Source organism: Elaeis guineensis, chromosome 4, assembly GCF_000442705.2.
Source record: "Elaeis guineensis isolate ETL-2024a chromosome 4, EG11, whole genome shotgun sequence".
NCBI lineage: Eukaryota > Viridiplantae > Streptophyta > Magnoliopsida > Arecales > Arecaceae > Elaeis > Elaeis guineensis.
In genome coordinates this window covers 28,690,902-28,711,098 of record NC_025996.2, presented here as the reverse complement: position 1 = coordinate 28,711,098, position 20,197 = coordinate 28,690,902, and the positions used below count along the sequence as shown (strand labels likewise).

The window sequence follows — 20,197 nt, the reverse complement described above, 5'->3', positions numbered from 1 at the left end:
TTAGGCCCGAGCTTGACTCGAGCCCGAGCCCGGCCCGGTCCCAATTGGCCAAGTCCATTCCAATTTTTAACCACCAGCTCTCCTCTCTTCCATCTTAAGAAAATTAAAAACAATCTCTAAGCCGACCCTAACCCTAATCCATCTGGCCATCTCCCTCCTCAAAGTGTGTATGTACGGGAGAGATCATAAATAATCTATGTACTTTCCAACATACGCTGGCGGATCCTTTGGCCATGGTTGTGGTGATGGTGGTGGTGTGTTGCTGGTCGCCGTGGGGTGGTCCCATGCTGTTGGCCATCTGATATAGCATCCCAACCAAGTTCGGGGTGCTATAAACTCGATGCAACTCTCCACTGCCTACATTGGTGGCAGAGAGGATGTTGAGCGGGGCGGTGTGGAAGGTGTCGCGGAGGTTGATGGTGAACGTAGGGGAGGTGGTAGTAGAGGAGATGGTGATGGGGGTGGCGGTGGGGGGGACACCGTTGATGGCCTCGACGTAGCATTACTCGAGGGGGTTGCGGCGAGGTCGGAGGGGGAGGAGAGCGACAGGAGAGCAATTTAGAAAAGGAAAAGGCAGAAACGGGGGCGTTGGAGGGAGAAAGGGTTGTTGCGGGTAGTACTCACCGAGCATTTGGTGGAGGTCCTTGTTGGATGTGATGCTCACGAATACACCCAAGTCCTCCGACATGATTTGGTACTTCGTTACCACATCCGCATTATTAAACATCTCCCTGATCAAGCCTAAGGATCATACGCACTACGAGTTGGACATGATCATATACTGTGGGCTGAAAAAATCTTCTAGAAAGATTAACTGTGCTATACTGGTCATTCAGTAGGGCTGTACTGCCAGCACATTCACAGATTCAATGGACAAGGAAGCAGATCAACAGATAAATTCTATCATTAAAACTTACCAAAAAATTAGAAAGAAAAGAAAAAAAAAAAAATCTTACTTCGCCCCATAGAATTTGGATGGACTTTGGTTGATTTGATGGAGGGTAAACTCTAATATGACTCAACCTGTATCTCCTAACTTTTAATAGCAAATTTGATTCATATCAACTTCAATCACATAATAGACCAATATAATTATCATTTCTGATGCATTTTAAATTTCAAATATTAACCATTGATAGCAGTTTTGGTTCATGCAATCACCAAACATGCTAATATGGTTAAACGGCTTTATGTATACAATTTAAAGAACAGGACCGTAAAACAGATATCTAACTCTGGACCCTGTTTTCATGCATGATATAGAAGGGCAGATCACAGAGCACATTGCATGGTAAACTGGTGGATTTATAAAGCACGAACCATCCTTACCATGGGAAGCATGAGAAACCCAAAGCCTTATATTTCTCAACCCGATACTTGAGTTGTTTATATTATATTCATTGGCCTCTCCAATGGTCAAACACTTGAAACCCCACAACTATGGGCTCTACAACAAGTTGGGTTAAGAAGCAACTGGTAGGGGAACAAAAAGAAGGAAGTTTGAGATGTTACAACATTTATAATGGGATTAAGCAATTTCCTCTCTTTCATCAACTTTCCGAGATGGCAGTTTGGAAGATGTCGTTGCGTGGTTTTTGATTGAAGAGTTCTTTTGCGCTCTAAGTGGAGAATTTAATAAATTGTTTCTCTAGAATGTTGGGTCCTCGCTATCTTCTTCTTCTTGTCTAGAATGATTCTTATGGGATGCAAATGAACCAAGTTATGCATGGACAACTTGGGCTGGCTCAATAATAACATTTGCCACTTCACTCGAGAAACAAGCCCAACTCGAAATCTCATTTGAAAGAATAGATTGAGTAAACCCAGCTTGAACCCTGACAAAGTTGAGAGCTTTAACGATAGTTGTTTCTGAAGACAAAACCCATTAAAATAAAGGAAGCAAGTCTACTTATAGTTCAATGATGGCATCTTAATCAAAAGATTTTGTGGCATGCCGCATTGTTTCCCTTTTGTAAAGAGCAACTAAATCAGAGACAGGACAAAGTTACATGACTAATGGGAATGCTCATTAAACTTGCAGACATCATCATCAAAAGAAAAGAAATGTCACATCCACTTTTATTAACATTTAAGAAAACAAAAGCAACCTTACATCACACAGCACCATAATGAGTGCACCTCCAGGTATATTAAAATCAGTATGCTACTCTGGGAGGCCGCAAGCGTTCAAGTTTGTTACTAAATGGTGGCAAAAATGATGTCACAAGGTTGTTTCATCATTTTTCTTGCTTGATTTGGCTATTGCAGTATGTAATCTTTCTCTTCTCGCTGTTTTGAGGAGAAGTTTCATTCCTTCATCCACAATCCGCAAACAGAAAGGAATCGAGTGCCATCTCTTTTTCCTATTTTTTTTTTTTTTTTGAAAAGAAAAGAAAAATATACCCTCAAATAAACAATTCCTTGAAGGAGCAATGCTGCTAAAATTATTTAGTGGTAGTTGAAGAGTCCTGGCATGCAACTTTTCAAAGATGAGAGTTGCAAATGATATCTTCTTAATTTATCACTTTCCACTTACACCTCAAAGATATATTCTCTCCGTGTCTCATACCTACTTCTTTTGTAATTTAAAATCACTAATTGTTCTAAAGCCAACCCGTAAACAAGCAAGAAGGCCATTATATTAGATTAATTAAACCTGCAAACTAATAAACATCATGATGAGAAAAGGTTGAGTGGTGCCTCCCCCCTTTCATTGCCGGTTACCAATCATCAAAGGTAACACATGGTGTGCCCGCTTGCACATCAAAATCTTTGCATGAAAAATATGGTGTGGTTCAAATGCAAAGATGGGGATGGAAAAAAAATTCCCACTTGACATGAATATAATGTCAACCGCAGGATTCATGCCCCAATCTTGATGTGGGTTCACTAGAACCCACCTGATAAGACTAAAGTCTAAAATCTAATTACAAAACAAGTAATATATGAGCACAAATAATTTTATGCTGGAGGATATATCTTTTTCTTTTTTTCCTAATATATGGGGATTCACAAGCAATGATCTATATATATTTGCTTTCATTTTCTCTTGATAAATATGATCGGGATATCACCACCAGAATCTGAATCCTAGACCTCCAAATAATGAAAATAGATGCCAACTACTGAATGGCCACTAACTAATAGTCTAGTGCAATAGGATGATACATAGTACAAAATAGTCTTATTAACTCTAAATTTTTATTATAATTATGAAAATTATTTTTTATGCAACTACTAAAAGACTTTACTAAAAATCTTAGCGGGCACTACAATTGGATTGAAATTGATGCACTTTAGCTTGGCTTAAAAATCGATATATTTTTCAAACTAAACCCTTCATCAAAAGAAATGTATACTTTAGGCGAGGACCAAAGTTCAAGGCAGCGAATCCTTAAAAAGATTTGCCCCACCGTACGACTAATTGCACTTGGCTAGATACTTGAAATGGGCATAGAAAAGTAGAAAGCCAAAGAGATGTATGGGAGGTTGAAGCCCAATCATGGCAATTAAGGTAGGGACTTTTCCAGGACGGGGAAGCTGCAAAGGGGAGAGGCTTCACATGGCCACCATCCTTTCCTAAGGTTTCCCTTCCCTTTTTATTATGGAGCCCCATGTGGATGAATTAATTAAGAAATGGCTCGAACCATGTGTGCATGTGGACAAGGGGGCTTGAGTTGGAGGTATCAAGGTCGGTGGGCACATCTCCATCATTGCATTTGGATGCCTACCCTTCCTTTCTTTTTTCCTTAGGAACCGAAGGGCCAGGTTAATTTCTCTCATTTAAAAATTAAAACATTCGTAGATATGAGTTGCTCACTTTCTCATTGTGGTGCAATAATAACATGGAAAGATTCTAGGAGCAAACCAACGACGAAGATGGTGTGTTTGGTTCGTGCACTTTGCTCGCTAACTCACCAACATCCGGGAATTTATTATTTAAGATCGTACGTAGAAGGATGCAAAGGAAAAGAGGAAACGGTTGAGTCGGTTGGGATGACTTATTATTGAGGACAGGGGTCATGTTCTGTTTGTGCAGCATTGGAGAGATTGCTTGGATGCCGTACAATGAGAATTGGATGGAAACCATCATCAAATGGTAGAATTAATATGTTCCATCTCTAAATATTTTTGTCTTGCATTGCGAGCAGACTTGGGAGGAATCATCTTCCTACTAGACGGGTCTCCAACTAATAAATTTGTCATGTGAAAAAGTTCTAGCGTAAAAAAGTGAAGTTCAAAGTATAAGAGATGATGCTGATGGTTTATGAGAGCTTAAATTGTCCTTCCCTTCTACTTCATCTTAGCTCTTTTTATGTGATGTTTGTTGACCCAAATGGGAAACCACTATCCGTTGATGCAAGTGGGTAGGCTAGAACAATTGGTATTTAAATGCTAAACTAGTAGACGAACTAGTACAAGAGAGACCCATCGACCGAAACTAATCCTCATTGGGATGCATCGAAAATGATGTGGTAAGGTCACATCAACTGTGAATCTCGATACTATCCATATGGCTAGCCACACAGATGAAATCTACATCTGATACCCACGACTAACAATCTTGATACAGGAGAGTAAAAGAGATTCTTCTCATGATGAAAATTAAAACGTGGCCTATCAGCCTGCGAAGCTAGACCTAACAAACACAGATTTCGGTTAGCAGCCTATGGGCTCAACTTTCAAATAAAAAAAGTATGAAAGAGACCCCTAGGATAAGTAAACTCACTCCATCCTTATAATTTTTTCTCTCCACTGTTCTCAAAGTTCTGACTAACTCAAGCATCGGAGAATCTTTTGCTAGAACACTCCCAATAAATATAGACTTTTTTTGCAGGTATCCTCCAATATTGTAGATCTTGATCAACGTCTAGCTCTAGCCACATCAGCACTCCATCAGAACCTTACAGTAACATAAATCATGGAATGATTGATATGATTTTGAATGCTCATCAAATTCTATTTTATGTAAAGGAGTTCAATGCTTCCTCAATTACTCCTGGTGTGAGTCCAATGAATCTAAATTAGTAAGAGAACTGGCATCCATTCAAATCTCTTTATGAAGCATGCAAGTAGGTTAAACGGCTCAGATTTGGTATGTATTTGATCCAACTTCACATTTAGTCAAAGTTAATACCATGGATCAGTATTGGTTCCAAATTTAAATTAAACCATTTTTTGCATTGGATCATGGATTTTAGAAAGCGGGATGAGTCTCATTTGACAAAAATTAACTAGAAAACCTGGCTTGAGAATTTTAAGCTTAGACTCGATCCAGACATGACCTACAGAGAGAGAGAGATGAACCAACCTATTTCCAATCCCTAATCATTTTGGATCATGGCCTATGACTTCACCTTGTGTGCTTGCTTTGGTCTCAAAGGAAAACTAGCTAAATCATCGAAAGATGGGCCATCCTAAAATATGTTTTTCGCTAGAATCATACCCCAAACCAGAAAGTCCACAAAATCACCATTTTGACTTTGGGACTCAGAAAATTCCAAAGATACTTCAAGGATTGAGCTGGCAGTCATGCAGGCCCACCCATCTTGGCTTCACACAACTTAACTGGCATTGCCTTGATGGACCGTATATTAGTTTACCAAGCTTTTTTAAACAGACTAGGTGTAAGCTAACTCAAACCTACCCCAATTATACCGTGCTTGATTCCTGAGCTTAACTCCCATGTTTAAAACCAATAGTTTTGAAACCGTACTTCTGCTTGTCACGGTGAGGTGAACCATATATACTTGTCTCATTACCTCCATAGCCCACAATATAATAATAATAATGCTTAATGTCTCCTTACTACATTCTCTTCAACAAACATCCATGCATCACTGTAGGAGGAATAATGAGAAAAAAGAAAATAAAAATGACTTTCAGCTTAATACCTCAAATTATTGACACCAGGGTCTTTCACCCATCCTTGTTTTTTTTTTTTTTTGATAAACTTCACCCATCCTTGTTTAACTAAACCATGGCAAATATGTCATATTACCTTCAAGGCTATCTGTTGTGTCAAGATTCATCTCTCTCTGGAATTAGCTTTATCTAAATATGCCTGAATGATCTCTCTCTCTCTCTCTCCGTGTGTGTGGAATTAGTTTTATCTAAATACGCCTGAATGATAAACTCACACACATTCTCTCCATGCTTGATGTCGGAGTATGTTCGCAATAATCCAAAGACTTTCCAGCGAATGTCCACATGTTCCAGTGATTGCACCCTCATTACCAGCTGTTGCAGATCCCTAGGCCCCACGAGCTAACAAACCATTAAACAAATCCAAACCAGAAAACAAAGTACTAAAAAATTCTTATTCCCATTTCCTCGACCCTTCCAAACAAACCCCCAATCGTATAAACCCTTCTCCCCTACCCCCACCCCTCCCCCCCTGTTGCTCCAGAGAAGCAACCATTGGAAACAATGGCAGCATAAGACAAGAGTAACCAAGAGAAGAACCAAAATGTCCACCAAGTTGCTTCTCTCCATCTTCTTGGCATTCTTCTCTTCCATTGCCATCTCCAATGCTGCCATCGCCGACGAAGTGTCTGCCCTGCTCTCGATCAAGTCGGAGCTCTTTGACCCATTGGACGCCCTTAGAGATTGGAGACCTCTGGCTGACGCCGCCGCCTCCTCCCACTGCAACTGGACCGGCGTCCGTTGCAACTGGAGGGGCTCCGTCGATGGCCTCGACCTCTCCCACATGAATTTAAGCGGTCGGATCACCGACGAGTTCCGCCACCTCCCCAGCCTCGCCGGCCTCAACATCTGCTGCAATTCCTTCACCTCCTCACTCCCCAGGACTCTCTCCAACCTCACCATGCTGAAAGAGCTCGACGTCAGCGATAACAACTTCGTCGGCCACTTCCCGACCGGCCTCGGTGCTTGCCCCGGCCTAACCAGCCTCAATGTGTCGGGGAACAACTTTGTCGGGCCGCTGCCGGACGACATTGGCAACGCCACGTCCCTCGAGAGCTTAGACTTTCGCGGCAGCTTCTTCACCGGCTCGATCCCGCCGTTTTACCAGAACTTGCAGAAACTCAAGTTTTTAGGCCTTTCGGGCAACAATCTCACCGGAAAACTCCCGGCCATGCTTGGCCTGCTCTCCTCGCTGGAAACTCTGATTATTGGATACAATGGGTTCGAAGGGCCTATTCCAGCCGAGCTTGGGAACCTGACCAATCTCCAGTATCTCGACATGGCGGTCGGAAATCTTGATGGAGCTGTTCCGGCCGAGCTCGGGAAGCTGCAGTCTCTCACCACTGTTTACTTGTACAAGAACGATTTGGGTGGCGAGATTCCGAAAGAAATGGGTAACCTTTCATCATTGGTGATGCTGGATCTTTCAGATAATCTGATCTCCGGTTCGATACCGCCGGAATTAGCCAAGTTGAGTAATCTCCAGCTGCTAAACCTCATGTGCAACCAGCTCAAAGGCCCGGTGCCGGCTGGAATTGGAGAGCTACCACAGTTGGAGGTGCTTGCACTGTGGAACAACTCGCTTTCCGGGCCGTTGCCGGCCAATCTAGGCTGCAACTCGCCGCTGCGATGGCTGGACGTGTCGACAAACTCTCTCTCTGGTGAGATCCCGGCCGGGTTGTGCAGCCAGGGGAACCTCACCAAGCTCATCCTCTTCAACAATGCGTTCTCGGGGCCAATCCCGGCGAGCCTCTCGGCATGTCTCTCATTGGTGCGGGTCAGGATTCAGAACAACCGGCTCAATGGAACGATCACCAGCGGGCTTGGGAAGCTGCCGGGGCTGCAACGGCTAGAACTGGCCGGAAATGAACTTTCCGGCGAGGTTCCAGAGGACATCGCCTTTTCGACGTCACTCTCCTTCATTGATCTCTCCCACAATCACCTCCAATTGTCTCTCCCTTCCAACATACTATCATTACCTACCCTCCAGAGTTTCATGGCCTCCGACAATGAGCTCACCGGAGAGATCCCTGACGAGTTCCAGGACTGCCCGTCACTCTCCTCTCTCGACCTCTCCAACAACCGGCTCTCTGGGAGCATCCCCGGCAGCCTAGCCTCGTGCAAGCGGCTCGTGACGCTGAACCTTCGGAGCAACCGGCTCACCGGCGAGATCCCGGCCGCAATCGCCATGATGTCGACATTGGCAATGCTTGATCTATCCAACAATTACCTCACCGGCTCAATCCCCAGTAACTTTGGTAGCTCGCCGGCGCTCGAAATGGTGAACCTGGCCTACAACAATCTCTCCGGCCCGGTGCCATCCAACGGCTTGTTGAGGACTATAAATCCCGACGAACTCGCCGGCAACCCGGGCCTCTGCGGTGGCGTCCTAACTCCATGTGCCGCCAATTCTCCGGGAGCATCGGCATCGATGAGACGCAGAGGGTCACACTTCAAGCACATCGTCGCCGGATGGCTGATCGGGATATCGGCGGTGCTAGCAATCGGCATAGCCGTTCTCGGAGCCCACCAATTCTACAAGCGGTGGTACAACGATGAGGGGTGCTGCGACGAGCGGTTCGACGTAGAGACAGGTGCATGGCCATGGCGGCTGACGGCATTCCAGCGGCTAAATTTCACCAGCGCCGACGTGCTGGCATCCATTAAGGAATCGAACATCATCGGCATGGGCGGGACCGGGATCGTCTACAAGGCGGAGATTCCGAGGCACCATGGGGTCGTGGCGGTGAAGAAGCTATGGCGAGGAGGAGCCGCGGAGGCTGGGGATGAATCCGGCGCCGGAGATTTGGTGGGGGAGGTGAGTCTTCTGGGGAGGCTGCGGCACCGGAACGTGGTGCGGATGCTGGGCTACCTGCATAACGATACGGAGGCTATGATCGTTTATGAGTACATGCCACACGGCAGCCTGTGGGAGGCTCTGCATGGGAGGCAGGCGGGGCGGGTGCTGATGGACTGGGTGTCGAGGTACAACGTGGCGGCGGGGATCGCGCAGGGACTGGCCTACCTTCACCATGACTGCCACCCGCCGGTGATCCACCGGGACGTGAAGTCGAGCAACGTGCTGCTCGACGCCAACCTCGAGGCGAGGATCGCCGACTTCGGGCTGGCGAGGATTATGGTCCGGAAGAATGAGACGGTGTCCACGGTGGCCGGATCGTATGGCTACATCGCTCCTGGTTAGTTTAGTTATTTTCCTCACTGATGGTTACGTCTCTGCTGGTATAATGGTGGAAAGGTTGAAGCCAAATACCTAGACTCTTTAGCTATTCATTTTTTAAAAGAATAAAAAATAAAAACTTGTGTATTAAATATGGTAGAGTAAAAAATAGAAAAAAATTATGTAGATGGAAAAAATATGGGTAAACGTAAGTTATGGGATGGATATTGGAATCTGTCCATGCATTGCTCCTGGAATAAATTATAACTTTTTTAAACCTCTTGATAAATATAAACTCAATATTTTAATGAAATCAAATTTTAAAATAAAAATTATATATATAAGAATTTTATGACACGTTTCACCAACATGCAAAAAAAATTAATCTGCTGCTGTACCTCCTTTATGTCTTTCTTAATTATGATTTTTTTTTTTCTCATAATCTCAAATTCTTTTAAATACTCTATTTCTTCATGTCTCTCCTTCCCTTTTCCCATGTTTTTTACGTGCACATGCATAGCATCTACAAAATACCAGTAGTTCCTAAGTTACCACAAAACAATTTATTTCTTTATTTTTGTTTTAAAAAAATTACGCATAGCTTCATTACCGATTTGAAAAAATTCACAATCCATGAATGAGTTGCTCCTGAGTTGTAATTGATGTAGCTCATAATTACAATAGTCTCTCAATTACTTAAATTTTTACAAGATTATGTTGGGGGAATTATCTGTTAGAATAGCTAACATTCATGATATGAGACGCATTTCTTTCCGAAATTCTAGTAAGTACCTATTAAGGATAACTTTCTTAATTTTTCGTCGGACTAGAAATTTGCATCTCCTAGACAAACTATGTACTAAAGCACGAGGAGAGCTGCCATTAATATCTTTTTTCTTTTTTCCGTGTAACAGAGTATGGCTACACCCTGAAGGTGGATCAGAAGAGTGACATATATAGCTTTGGTGTGGTCCTCATGGAGCTGCTAACAGGGAAGCGGCCCATAGAGCCAGAGTTCGGCGATTGCCTGGACATCGTCGGATGGGTTCGGGAACGGCTGAGGAGCAATCGAGGAGTCGATGAATTGCTCGATGCGAGCATCGGCGGCCAATGCGAGCACGTCCGGGAGGAGATGCTGCTGGTGCTGCGGATTGCGGTGCTATGCACCGCGAGGTCGCCCAAGGACCGGCCATCGATGAGAGATGTACTCACCATGCTCGGCGAGGCGAAGCCAAGGCGGAAGAGCAGCAGCACCGGCGTGGGGAGCAATGGGGTGGCTAAGGATAAGCCCGTTTTCACCACCTCTCCTGACCCTGGGTTCCTGTAGGCATGGAAGCTGGACTGATTCTTATCTTTATACGTAGTCATTCTTCTTCTTTCCTCTCTGGATGTGTAAAAATAAAATGATTGGTAGGGTCTCATGGATGGTCTTTGGAATGGTTCGATGGATGGATGGGCGTAGGAATTGCCTAATCTGAAATAAGTTTCCTTCTCGATAATAGGTGCATGTCATTGATTTCTTTTTTTTATTTTATTTTTTTTTAGAGCTGAGCTGATAATCAAAATCTAAAAAAATTCATCTAATCCGATCCGATAAACATCGATTTTGATCAGTTAAAAGACATCAATCGAATTGAATTGGGTTGTGATTCGTAAAAAATTTGATTAATTCGGATTTGATTTATGCATTTTTAACTAATATGAAATCGAATCCGTCGATCGATATAATATTTTTAATACTTAGACAATTTGAAGAATTGAAAATTGACAATTGTGACATATTATGTACTGATTTATAGATATTATAAAATTATTAAATTCTAATTTTTATGTGAATTGAAAGTTATATTGGTTTGTGACGTTTAAAATCAATATTGCAGTCCAAACAGACACAATCTATCTGAATCCGCTGCAAACTGTTAACTTCGGTTTCAAATAGTTTATATATGATAAATGGTTGGTAGCGGGTTGAATTTTTTTCAATCTGATTAGATTCGATTGGATTAAACTTTTCTCTCAATCCGCTCCATATTCAAAGCATATCAACATACAGAAGAAATAAGAAGGGTGAGAGGGGACAACCTTGTTGTTGTCCCACGTTGGATTAAAACCAGGCTGAAGGTGATCCATTCACCAATATTGAGAAGATGGGGTATGCTATAGAATCCTCAATCCAGGAGATGAATAAGAACCTCATGCAAATGCCTTTATTGAATTCTGTCATAGGCCCTTTCAAGAGCCACAAGCTTTTGTTTTCGGAGCCTTTTGTAGGCTTTAATCTGTTAACAAGCGCCTTTGCCGCAACCTTGTACATTGTTTGCATAAACTTGTTGGTCTAAAATCCTGACATTCCAAAGGAAGATTTCTCTATAATCAAAGCAACAAAAGTACTCTTCCATATGCTAGGCATCTCCCGTCTTAAAGAATTCCACAACAGCATTCACTACATCAGTGTGGATAACAGGCCACAAAGATTTGAACAACAGATGTTGGAAGCCATATGGACCCGGGGCTTTATCAAAGGACATCTAAATAGTGACAATCATGTTCTCCTGCTTTGTAACATTAGCTTCAAGCATATGATTATCAGCACCAGTTACCTTGGTGGGGACTGAAGGGAGCTCAATATCTGGATATTGAAAAGAAGAAGTACATTTATCCTTGAAGTAATTGAATAAGGTTCCTGTACTCTCATTCTCCTCAATAGCAATGAGGCCATTCGGGGTCGTCAAATTGGTGATCCTAATCCTGCTTCTCCATAAAATAGTCAATCTGATGGAAACATTTTTATTACCATCTCCCTCTTTCAACCACCATAACTTGGATTTTTGTCTCCTGAAGACTTCTTTGCTGCCTCAAGGGTTCATTGAATTCTTCAAGTCTCAAGCAGTTGAGGTGCTCGTCTAACTCAAGACCTCCCAATAGACTCTCCTTGTTTTACAAATACAGAATTTCTTTATCAAGATCCTCAATTCTCCGAAATAGATTCCGAACATACTCCCTATTCCATTTCTGCGAAGAATCTTTAACTAAACTTAGAAGCATAGAGACCTTAGTCATTGGGGAATAATGACTGCAGCAATGCCACAACCTTGAACCGCTTCCACCCATTTGCCTGATAAACAAAACCGCTCAAGGCAGGGCAATTGGAATCTAGCTTCAACACACCACTCCTGAAAGGTGGATAACTTGGAATTCCGGATACCTACAAATCTACCCACCATTTGCAAGCAACTCAATTCCCTCCCATACTCTATGTTGTGACACCATGTATATTTGAGAACTGAAAAACAAAGGTCAGCAAGGCCATAAGAACTTCAGCGATCCTTAAATTCCTCAATGTCTTTGTTCTCAATAAATTGCCATCCCCTCTTCTATCTTGCTGAATGCATATTACATTAAAGTTACCAAAAATTACCAATGGAAAATTTACATCTTTGACTTTTGAAATGTCAAGCCACAAAGCTTGATGCTGTAGACCATAAGGGTTTGCATAAATTACTCTCAACGCCCAAGGAGAAGCTTCTGAAGGAGAGACAATAAGAAAGGCAACTTTTTTTTTTTTTTTAAAGTGAAAACACCAAAAGCAGATTGACGATTAGCAGAAACAAAATAATAATAAGAATAGAAATCATGATCTATACTTTCGCTCGAGGAAAAGGAAAAGAATAATGGTCGCCAATAATTGTTCATGTTACCATTATCAGGACTATATGACTGTACATAGAATGGTTCAATCATTTGCAGAATTAGATCGGCCAGCCCAGGATCATCACCAACAAGTACCAATGATAATATAGAAAAGGTTACTCGATCAAAGTTCTTGGTTTCCACTCCAAGAACGCCTTTCCAATAGGGCACAGTCCTAGAACTAGAACACTCCATCTTTAAGAGATTACTAGGACTTTATGTAAAAGCTCAAGACTACTCATGTTTCATGCTATAGTTATCACCACCAATCTAACTCTACTAACATTAATAAAATTATGCCAGCAATGCAAAGGTTAGACTAAGTCCTGAACATAATAGATAGGCTAACCTCAACTGACATTGGTATTTCCAAAATTTTAGTGCTGACAGTCTTCAAGTAATCCAGACTTAATGACCTCATTGGGTCATCCAGATGTAACAGAAGGCTCATTTGATGGCCTTCATATAGTAATAGAAAAATAGAAAGGTAGTTCCACATTTCATATTTCACCTTTTCTTTTTATAAATATTTTGTCATCCTGCTATTTCTCTTGGTTGGAAATCTGTGTGCCATTATTTTGGAGGAACTTTGTGTGTCATTGTGCATCATTTCTAGATGGTCACTGCCAACGGTGCAACAGTCTTTCATGGGTGCCCCGTTTCCTTCATAGTGCTTCTACCGGTACACCTTCCTCACGGGAAGATTAAAGAGCTGCAACTCTAACAAATTGAAGTTACAAACTTTATAAGTTGATGCTTCCATTCTATACTGCTGTCTATTTATCTCTTTATTCATGATCAGATCAGATGAGTTCAATCAAAGCCTTGCTCTCTATTTTCAATAAAGAGCCCTGAGAAGTTGGCAAGAAAATTTGGGGAGCAATCAAATGCAATAATCTTCGAAATGCCATTAAATTATTTTCAAATTCCATGGAAATAAATTTGAGCCACCTTATACCTACCAAAGGTGCTGTTTCATGCCATAAAATCTATTGCCTCTATAGATTGATCTGACACCACCATTAGATTTATTTCAATGTCATTAGTAATACATAATGCTATGTTTTTTGGTCATGTACTTGAGAAAAATAACGGACAAGACATGGTCCAGGATTTTAAATTAGCCATTAGAGCACTGAAAAGCCTGAACCCATGGAATCCGGTGGCCTCCGCCATCTGGAGCATTTACTAATATAGCTCTCAAGTGGCTTTACACGTAGGTATTTTCTCTATCCAGAACCTTACAAAGTTTCATATGCAATAAACCATTACTAGATAAATGAGTTAGAACTTTATCCTGCTCATAGTAAGCGCATCAACAGAGAAAGCTATTCAACTGACCTGCAATCTTTTCAGCGTAATTTCATTGATCGTTCACCCTCTTTTTCTCTTTCTATAGCAATTCACTAAATTCTCCTTGACTCAAATCATAAGTATTTCCTAAGCTTGTATTAGGTTTAAAGTGATTCCGTACTTGATAGTTGTTAGGCTTGTAAAGCAAGTCAAATTTATATTTTAATGGCAACAGCACAAGCCCCTATATGCAATGATTTCAGATCATATGATGAAAGCTTATGAAGTAAATCATTAATTATTAAAGGCAACAAACATAGTGCCCCCATCGCTTAAAAGGTGCATGAGGCACGCATAGACTAGATTGTGTTCTTAATACAATCAACAAATTAAAAATTTCCAAAGTGGCAGATATTAAGGAAAGAGGGGTAGTGCGAGGGTTGTTCAACAGCTCTGCCACTGTTTTCACGTTCCTAGAATTCATAATTAAAACAGAACAGCAGGGCAAACAACGGTCATGTCAACTAAATATAATACTAAATTGCACAAAGAATCTGAACGTAGAGAGATGAATTCCGGTACAAGAATACAAATTCTAATATTTTAAAACCATTACTCGGCTCCCACTTCAAACAAGTAGTGCAGGCCAACAGCTTTATTCTGAAAGAACATGAACATTATTAAGTTGAAGGGAAAATATTTCTGCATTTCTTGGAGGAGCCTGGTAAGAACAGCTGGACTCTCGAAGCAAGCACAGAAGATAAGCATTCACCGCAATAACTAAATGCTCAACCAAAAGAAAAATGCAACAATTACTGAATTATCGATACACGTAGGTACGTTGCTTGAATAACTTAGAAAGAAATTATTCACCAGGGACTGCATAAGCTTATCTACTCACGTCTTCGGAAGAGTGAAATCTCTCTAACCAAGGCATAGAAGTACTGATTTAATTCTACCATGAGTAGGAAAAAGAACTGTATGAACGACCAGAGACTAATCTTGACTGAACCATGTGGTGGTCCTCTTGTTGTGGCGGTTTCTGGTTGCTTAGATATAACTAATCAACCAACAACTTGATAACTATCTAATATCAAGATACATTGGTCCACAAATCAACACAGAATTTACATCATGTTGGGATATCCAACCAGTTCTGTCCCTTTCCATGTTCAGAATTTCCATGCTCCATATAGGAAGTTTAATCAGTGCATCACCAGTTAAGGATTCAGAATCTACTAATTACAACCCAAATGCTTCCAACTTCTTAAAGGATATTTTATTGCTGCCATATTAAAATAACACCAATCTGTACTGTGGTCTCAGCATTTCCTGAATTTAAGCACGTTTAAACAATGATCCTTGCGAACTGTTTTTAAGTATCAGCACCAACTTCCCAATTCAAGAACACAATCTGGAGACTAAATAGAATTTTCAGTGATACATGATCTCTGTCTAAAGTCATAAACAGATTTCTTGAATGCTCCAACGTACCAATTTTTCTGAAATCATTGAAAGCTGTACCATCCAAGTCATTAAGAACTACATATAAAACCAAAACACAAGCATGTTTTTCTATCCGCATTACCACACCAATAGAAGTTTTTCTAACAAATAGCTATCACATTGTTGCCATGATTTCAAGGAGATTGATGGAAGACAGAATTAGATGATGGAGCTGAGATCTCAACGCAATCATTATGTCATTGCATGAGTTAGACATCGTCAGTCATGCTATTCCTTTTTTCTATGTGATGGTCAAAAAATCCCATTATGAATCTCTAATTATCTCATTATAGGTTTAGCTCTTCTCAGACAAAGCAAACTTGTCCACCGATCATTTTCAATTTATTTGCTTCAATATTGAAAACATTTAACCCACATCGAAGATCATCTTCATCACGTTCTGGTACAGATCTGTCTAACTTGAAAACTTTTCCTGCTTCATAATGATATGCAACAGTGGTGTTTATTTTTGTTACGATCCAAGGCCAAGATTCTTGGAGATTCAAGGATTGTTAATATCTTTTTCCCTCATTCCTTTGATTTCTAAAGAGCTAATCTTATTTAAATAAGGCTACAATTACAAGGTAACTTATTTATGAGGCAATAAGACACTATTTAACAACAAAAGCAGTGCCCACTACTATATCAAAAAACATCAAATAGCTTTGCATCCTCTCCAGGTTCTCAAAAGAAAATTCCATAAAGCATCTGTAAAGCAAAAGTGAACTATAAAAGCAAGCACTGGACACCCCTGCAAGTATATTTAGCAACAGTTTTCTCTCTCAAAATGCTTTTAGTGTTTAAAATTCCATACTAATCATTGTGCACTAAAATGTTTACTGAAGCGGGTGTGCTCATGCAAAAGCAGAAGAGGATAAGAGATAAGAAAATAATAAATCAGCACTATTTAGAGCACAAGTTGGGAATGACTATCATGCAATAGAATTAGAAGCAAGGAATAACAGTTTTAAATCTTTTTGTCAATTATCATGATGCACAGATTGCCACTATCAAAAAAGTAGGCTTTCCTAACTCATTGAATGGTTTCATGATAATCAGCCAAGATCGAAAACTGTAAGTTGCAAGCTGTAGACAAGTACCCCACAAGAACAGCTTACCTATGTAACTTCCATAGCAGGAGTCTGCTGAACACGTTTTTAACCAGGCAGGAGAATGGGCTTATTAAAAGTGTACAAGTGTTGACAGTATAGGAAATTTATTGATTCACACTATCCAGAAAAGAGGAATAATGGTCTCACAACCCGCATTAGTCCGAACACCTTATGGTCAATTAAGAGAGAGACCTTGAGTACATATAATTTCACTCTAATTAGCACTTCATTCTTGTGAGAGAACCTAAGCAAATGTGCACATCAGCATGAATTTAAAACCTCTGACAAGGCTGAGTTAATGCACCACAGACATCTGTGTTACCTTTCACATGAGATATGGCATAACATAGGTACACAAGCAGACGTAGGTCACTAGATGTAAGCAAGAAGAAAAGCAATCAAATGTTTCATATCTAAAACATAGAACATGCAATATCCCTTCTATCTTCCATTTGTTCTTCATGCAATATCCCTTCTATCTTCCATTTGTTCTTCCATTTGTCCCCCTCAAGGGGAAAGTATCCCTTCTTAGACAGTGAATACGAAATGACAAACTATGCAATTATATACACATGGAATTAGTATTAGTTCTTAAATCAAGCAATGAAAGACATGTTCAAACCCATGTCCCAAAACAGAACTATCTAAAAGCTTCAAAATGTACAGAAATAATTAACTCTCGTCCTTGCGATTTTCATCTTTACCAAATGAAAGAGCTAGATGAGGATTCAACATCACTCTCCAGTAAAAATAAAAGGAACTAAAAATCGACAAATGCAAAGAGCAAATGAACTCAAGTCTTCATGAAATTCCTGCAATTGTTGCAGTTCCCTGGTTTCAGATTATGAAATCAAGGATCAAATAATTCCAACAGTTTCTAGGAAGAAAATTCTCTGGGGCTAAAGAAGGACAAGGGACTGATGATATTCGGCAATTATACAGTTCATTGTACTCAGTCAACTTCAATATCTTCCTTTGAGCGACAATTGGTCACACTCATGCAATAATACATGTACGAAACATATACAAATATATATTTTGAGCTCCATATGCCAAAAGCAATATGACCTTGTACACTGATGTTCTTTGCATAAATGAAAGTCTTGTCCATCTCCAAGACTGAAACACTCTATAACAAGAAAACTCTGATCTGCATATCACAATTCTTGGTTTGTAAAAGAATCCTCAGGGAGGAACAATGTAGATTGAACCAATGTTTCATTTCAATAACTCTAATAACAATAGGTGGAACTTAGGCTTTTCTTAAAAATTAAACACTGTTTAGATATTCATGTCAAGTTACGGCAATTGCATTATTCACATAATCTTTGGCAACCACAACAAGTATATGCTCAGTGACATTATATTTACATCATGCCTTTTTCTATTCCACCCTTTCTATAAAATAAAAGAATCATGAGGCCTTCTGCTCAACAAACAAGCTACATGAGTTAACTGTATTAACTATCAAATTTCTGAAACTGACTACATTTTGCATCTAATTTCTATATTAAATATTATTTAAATGAAAACTCCACAATGTAGAGAAGCAAGTTAAGGCAAGAACTTCATTAATTCACTATATTTCTTATCTGATCTGGCTGGATTAAAACTGAGAAGAAAGATATGATAACACTATTTCTATCTTTGTAAAACATGTAAGATAACAGTTATACAGAATTATTAAGCAAATGCCAATAACGGATACAATTCCTAAACTATAAAAGAAATGAGATATATGTAAAGAACATCAGGTGCCTACCACTTAATTCCAAATATTGTTGTAGGCCTGATTTCTTTCAAAATTTAGTCAAATTCATCAAATATGACAAACATGGGCCGCGATCAGAATTTGTACTTCCATGAACTTCCACTTTGATTTCGGTGATATGCTGCACTGAAGTAGATTCAAAACACCAAAGATGATGGATAAATGATCTCTTAGCCTTTTATCTGATTAGACCTAGCATATAGGTCAAGACTGACTCTTTGCTCATTCTTTCCATGATTTTTAGCAGCTTCAGCAGATGAACTACCAGAATCTCCTTCACCATCCTTAGGTTTGGAAAAGAATGGATCCCATTCATGTGGTCCGACCGTCCGCTGACCTTCCTCTAGCAAAGCATATTTCCAACTGTTCTCCTCAATGAAGTCCTTATCTTCACGATCTGCAATTATATCCCTCCTCAATTTTGTCACTTTGTCGATAATCGCCTGCACAGCCACATCAAAGGCATTAAGAGTCTCCAATTTTGACCTAGGATCTGCATATACGAGCCTTGGTATCAGATTTATGACCTCCTCTCTCATATCCTTCACAACATCTAGAGGAATTTGCCTCAATCTTTCTTCAATGCTAACATTCCTCTTACGAATATCATCTTCTGGGATGAAGACTGAATACGTTGAAAATTTCTTGGAAGATGCCAAGTGTATTGGGTATAAGCTGACCAGGATGGAAGAAACAGGGATGAACCGGCCAACATTGAGTCAAAAGCTGATCTCCTTGTATAGAATCCCCTGAGGCTGCAAACAGAACAAAGAGCTCTGGAAATCTTCATTATGCTGCTTGGAGAGTGGCACTTGCTTTCCCCAAAATCACATTCCAACAATTTACAAACCTTAGATTTCTTGCACTGGTCAATAATCTGTCTCTGATTGATTTTGGGTTATGGCCGTGGTGCCCCTGCAAAAGAGAAAAGAACTTTCGTTCCAACTTCCTCATTCGATCCTGCCAAACAAAAACATCAGCATCCTTAGCTGGGTGAAAATAAGTAGGATATGGTATCCCAAAATCATTTGCATTCCATGGGCTCGACTCCACAACCAGCATAGACATGTTCTTCGCAGCTGGTAAGAAGAGAAGCTTTTCCCCAATCTGAATCAGAATCTGTCAGCCTCCTAAAATCCCATGTGATCCTCCCCGCCACCAGAAGTGGTCCTCCCATCCATAACACTCCACTCTGGTTCTTCATGAGCCAATCCACCAGATCAGAGAGGCGCATCCCTAACCGATATGTTGTAACCCAAAGATACCGTGCTATGTCAAATCCGGCATAAAAAGGCACAAAGATGGCAGCTGCAATGGAGGTCTTTGGTTAAGCACTCGTACTGCTTCATTCGGTTGCTGAAGATCATCCACTGCGAATTGGTTGGTGCATACCACCCGGTGTTTGAGAAGACCCCGCAACTTCTCAAGGGGCGGGCCCATGCCGCATTGGTCATGAACTTGCACATGTTGGTCCAAAGACTGAGCTTTCTGCAATCTTTAAGCATGTTCATAGTTAAACCTGGAAGGGAGGTCATGGACATAGATGTACCTCCACCACAAGGGTCGCTCTTGTTCTCCAGGGTCCTGAGGGCCCGGGTGAAAGGGTAATTCTTGGGTGATGATGGGTATCAGACAGCTTGGAATACGGCATAACAAGTGGCTCAGATTGAAGGTGGTCCTTAGAGAATCTTGGCATTGGATGAAACGGAGTGGAAGCGGTCG

At 40.8% G+C, this 20,197-nt stretch overlaps 1 protein-coding gene and 1 pseudogene across 1 annotated transcript; one reads left to right on the top strand and one right to left on the bottom strand.

Moving 5' to 3' along the window:
• The first annotated feature begins 6,408 nt into the window (after positions 1 to 6,408).
• On the top strand, positions 6,409 to 10,599 carry LOC140856908 (uncharacterized). Its single transcript, XM_073255126.1, has 2 exons — positions 6,409 to 9,122; positions 10,018 to 10,599. The coding sequence occupies exons 1-2, from the start codon at positions 6,470 to 6,472 to the stop codon at positions 10,428 to 10,430; spliced, it is 3,066 nt and encodes a 1,021-aa protein (XP_073111227.1). The 5' UTR covers positions 6,409 to 6,469; the 3' UTR covers positions 10,431 to 10,599.
• Positions 10,600 to 18,645: 8,046 nt separating this feature from the next.
• LOC140857282 (xyloglucan galactosyltransferase KATAMARI1 homolog) lies at positions 18,646 to 20,171 on the bottom strand (annotated as a pseudogene).
• Between the last annotated feature and the right edge of the window lie 26 nt (positions 20,172 to 20,197).

Coding starts and splice junctions, on each gene's coding strand:
- LOC140856908 (XM_073255126.1), top strand. CDS start 6,470: ATGTCCACCAAGTTGCTTCTCTCCATCTTCTTGGCATTCTTCTCTTCC. Junction 9,123..10,017: donor GTATGGCTACATCGCTCCTG/GTTAGTTTAGTT, acceptor TCCGTGTAACAG/AGTATGGCTACACCCTGAAG.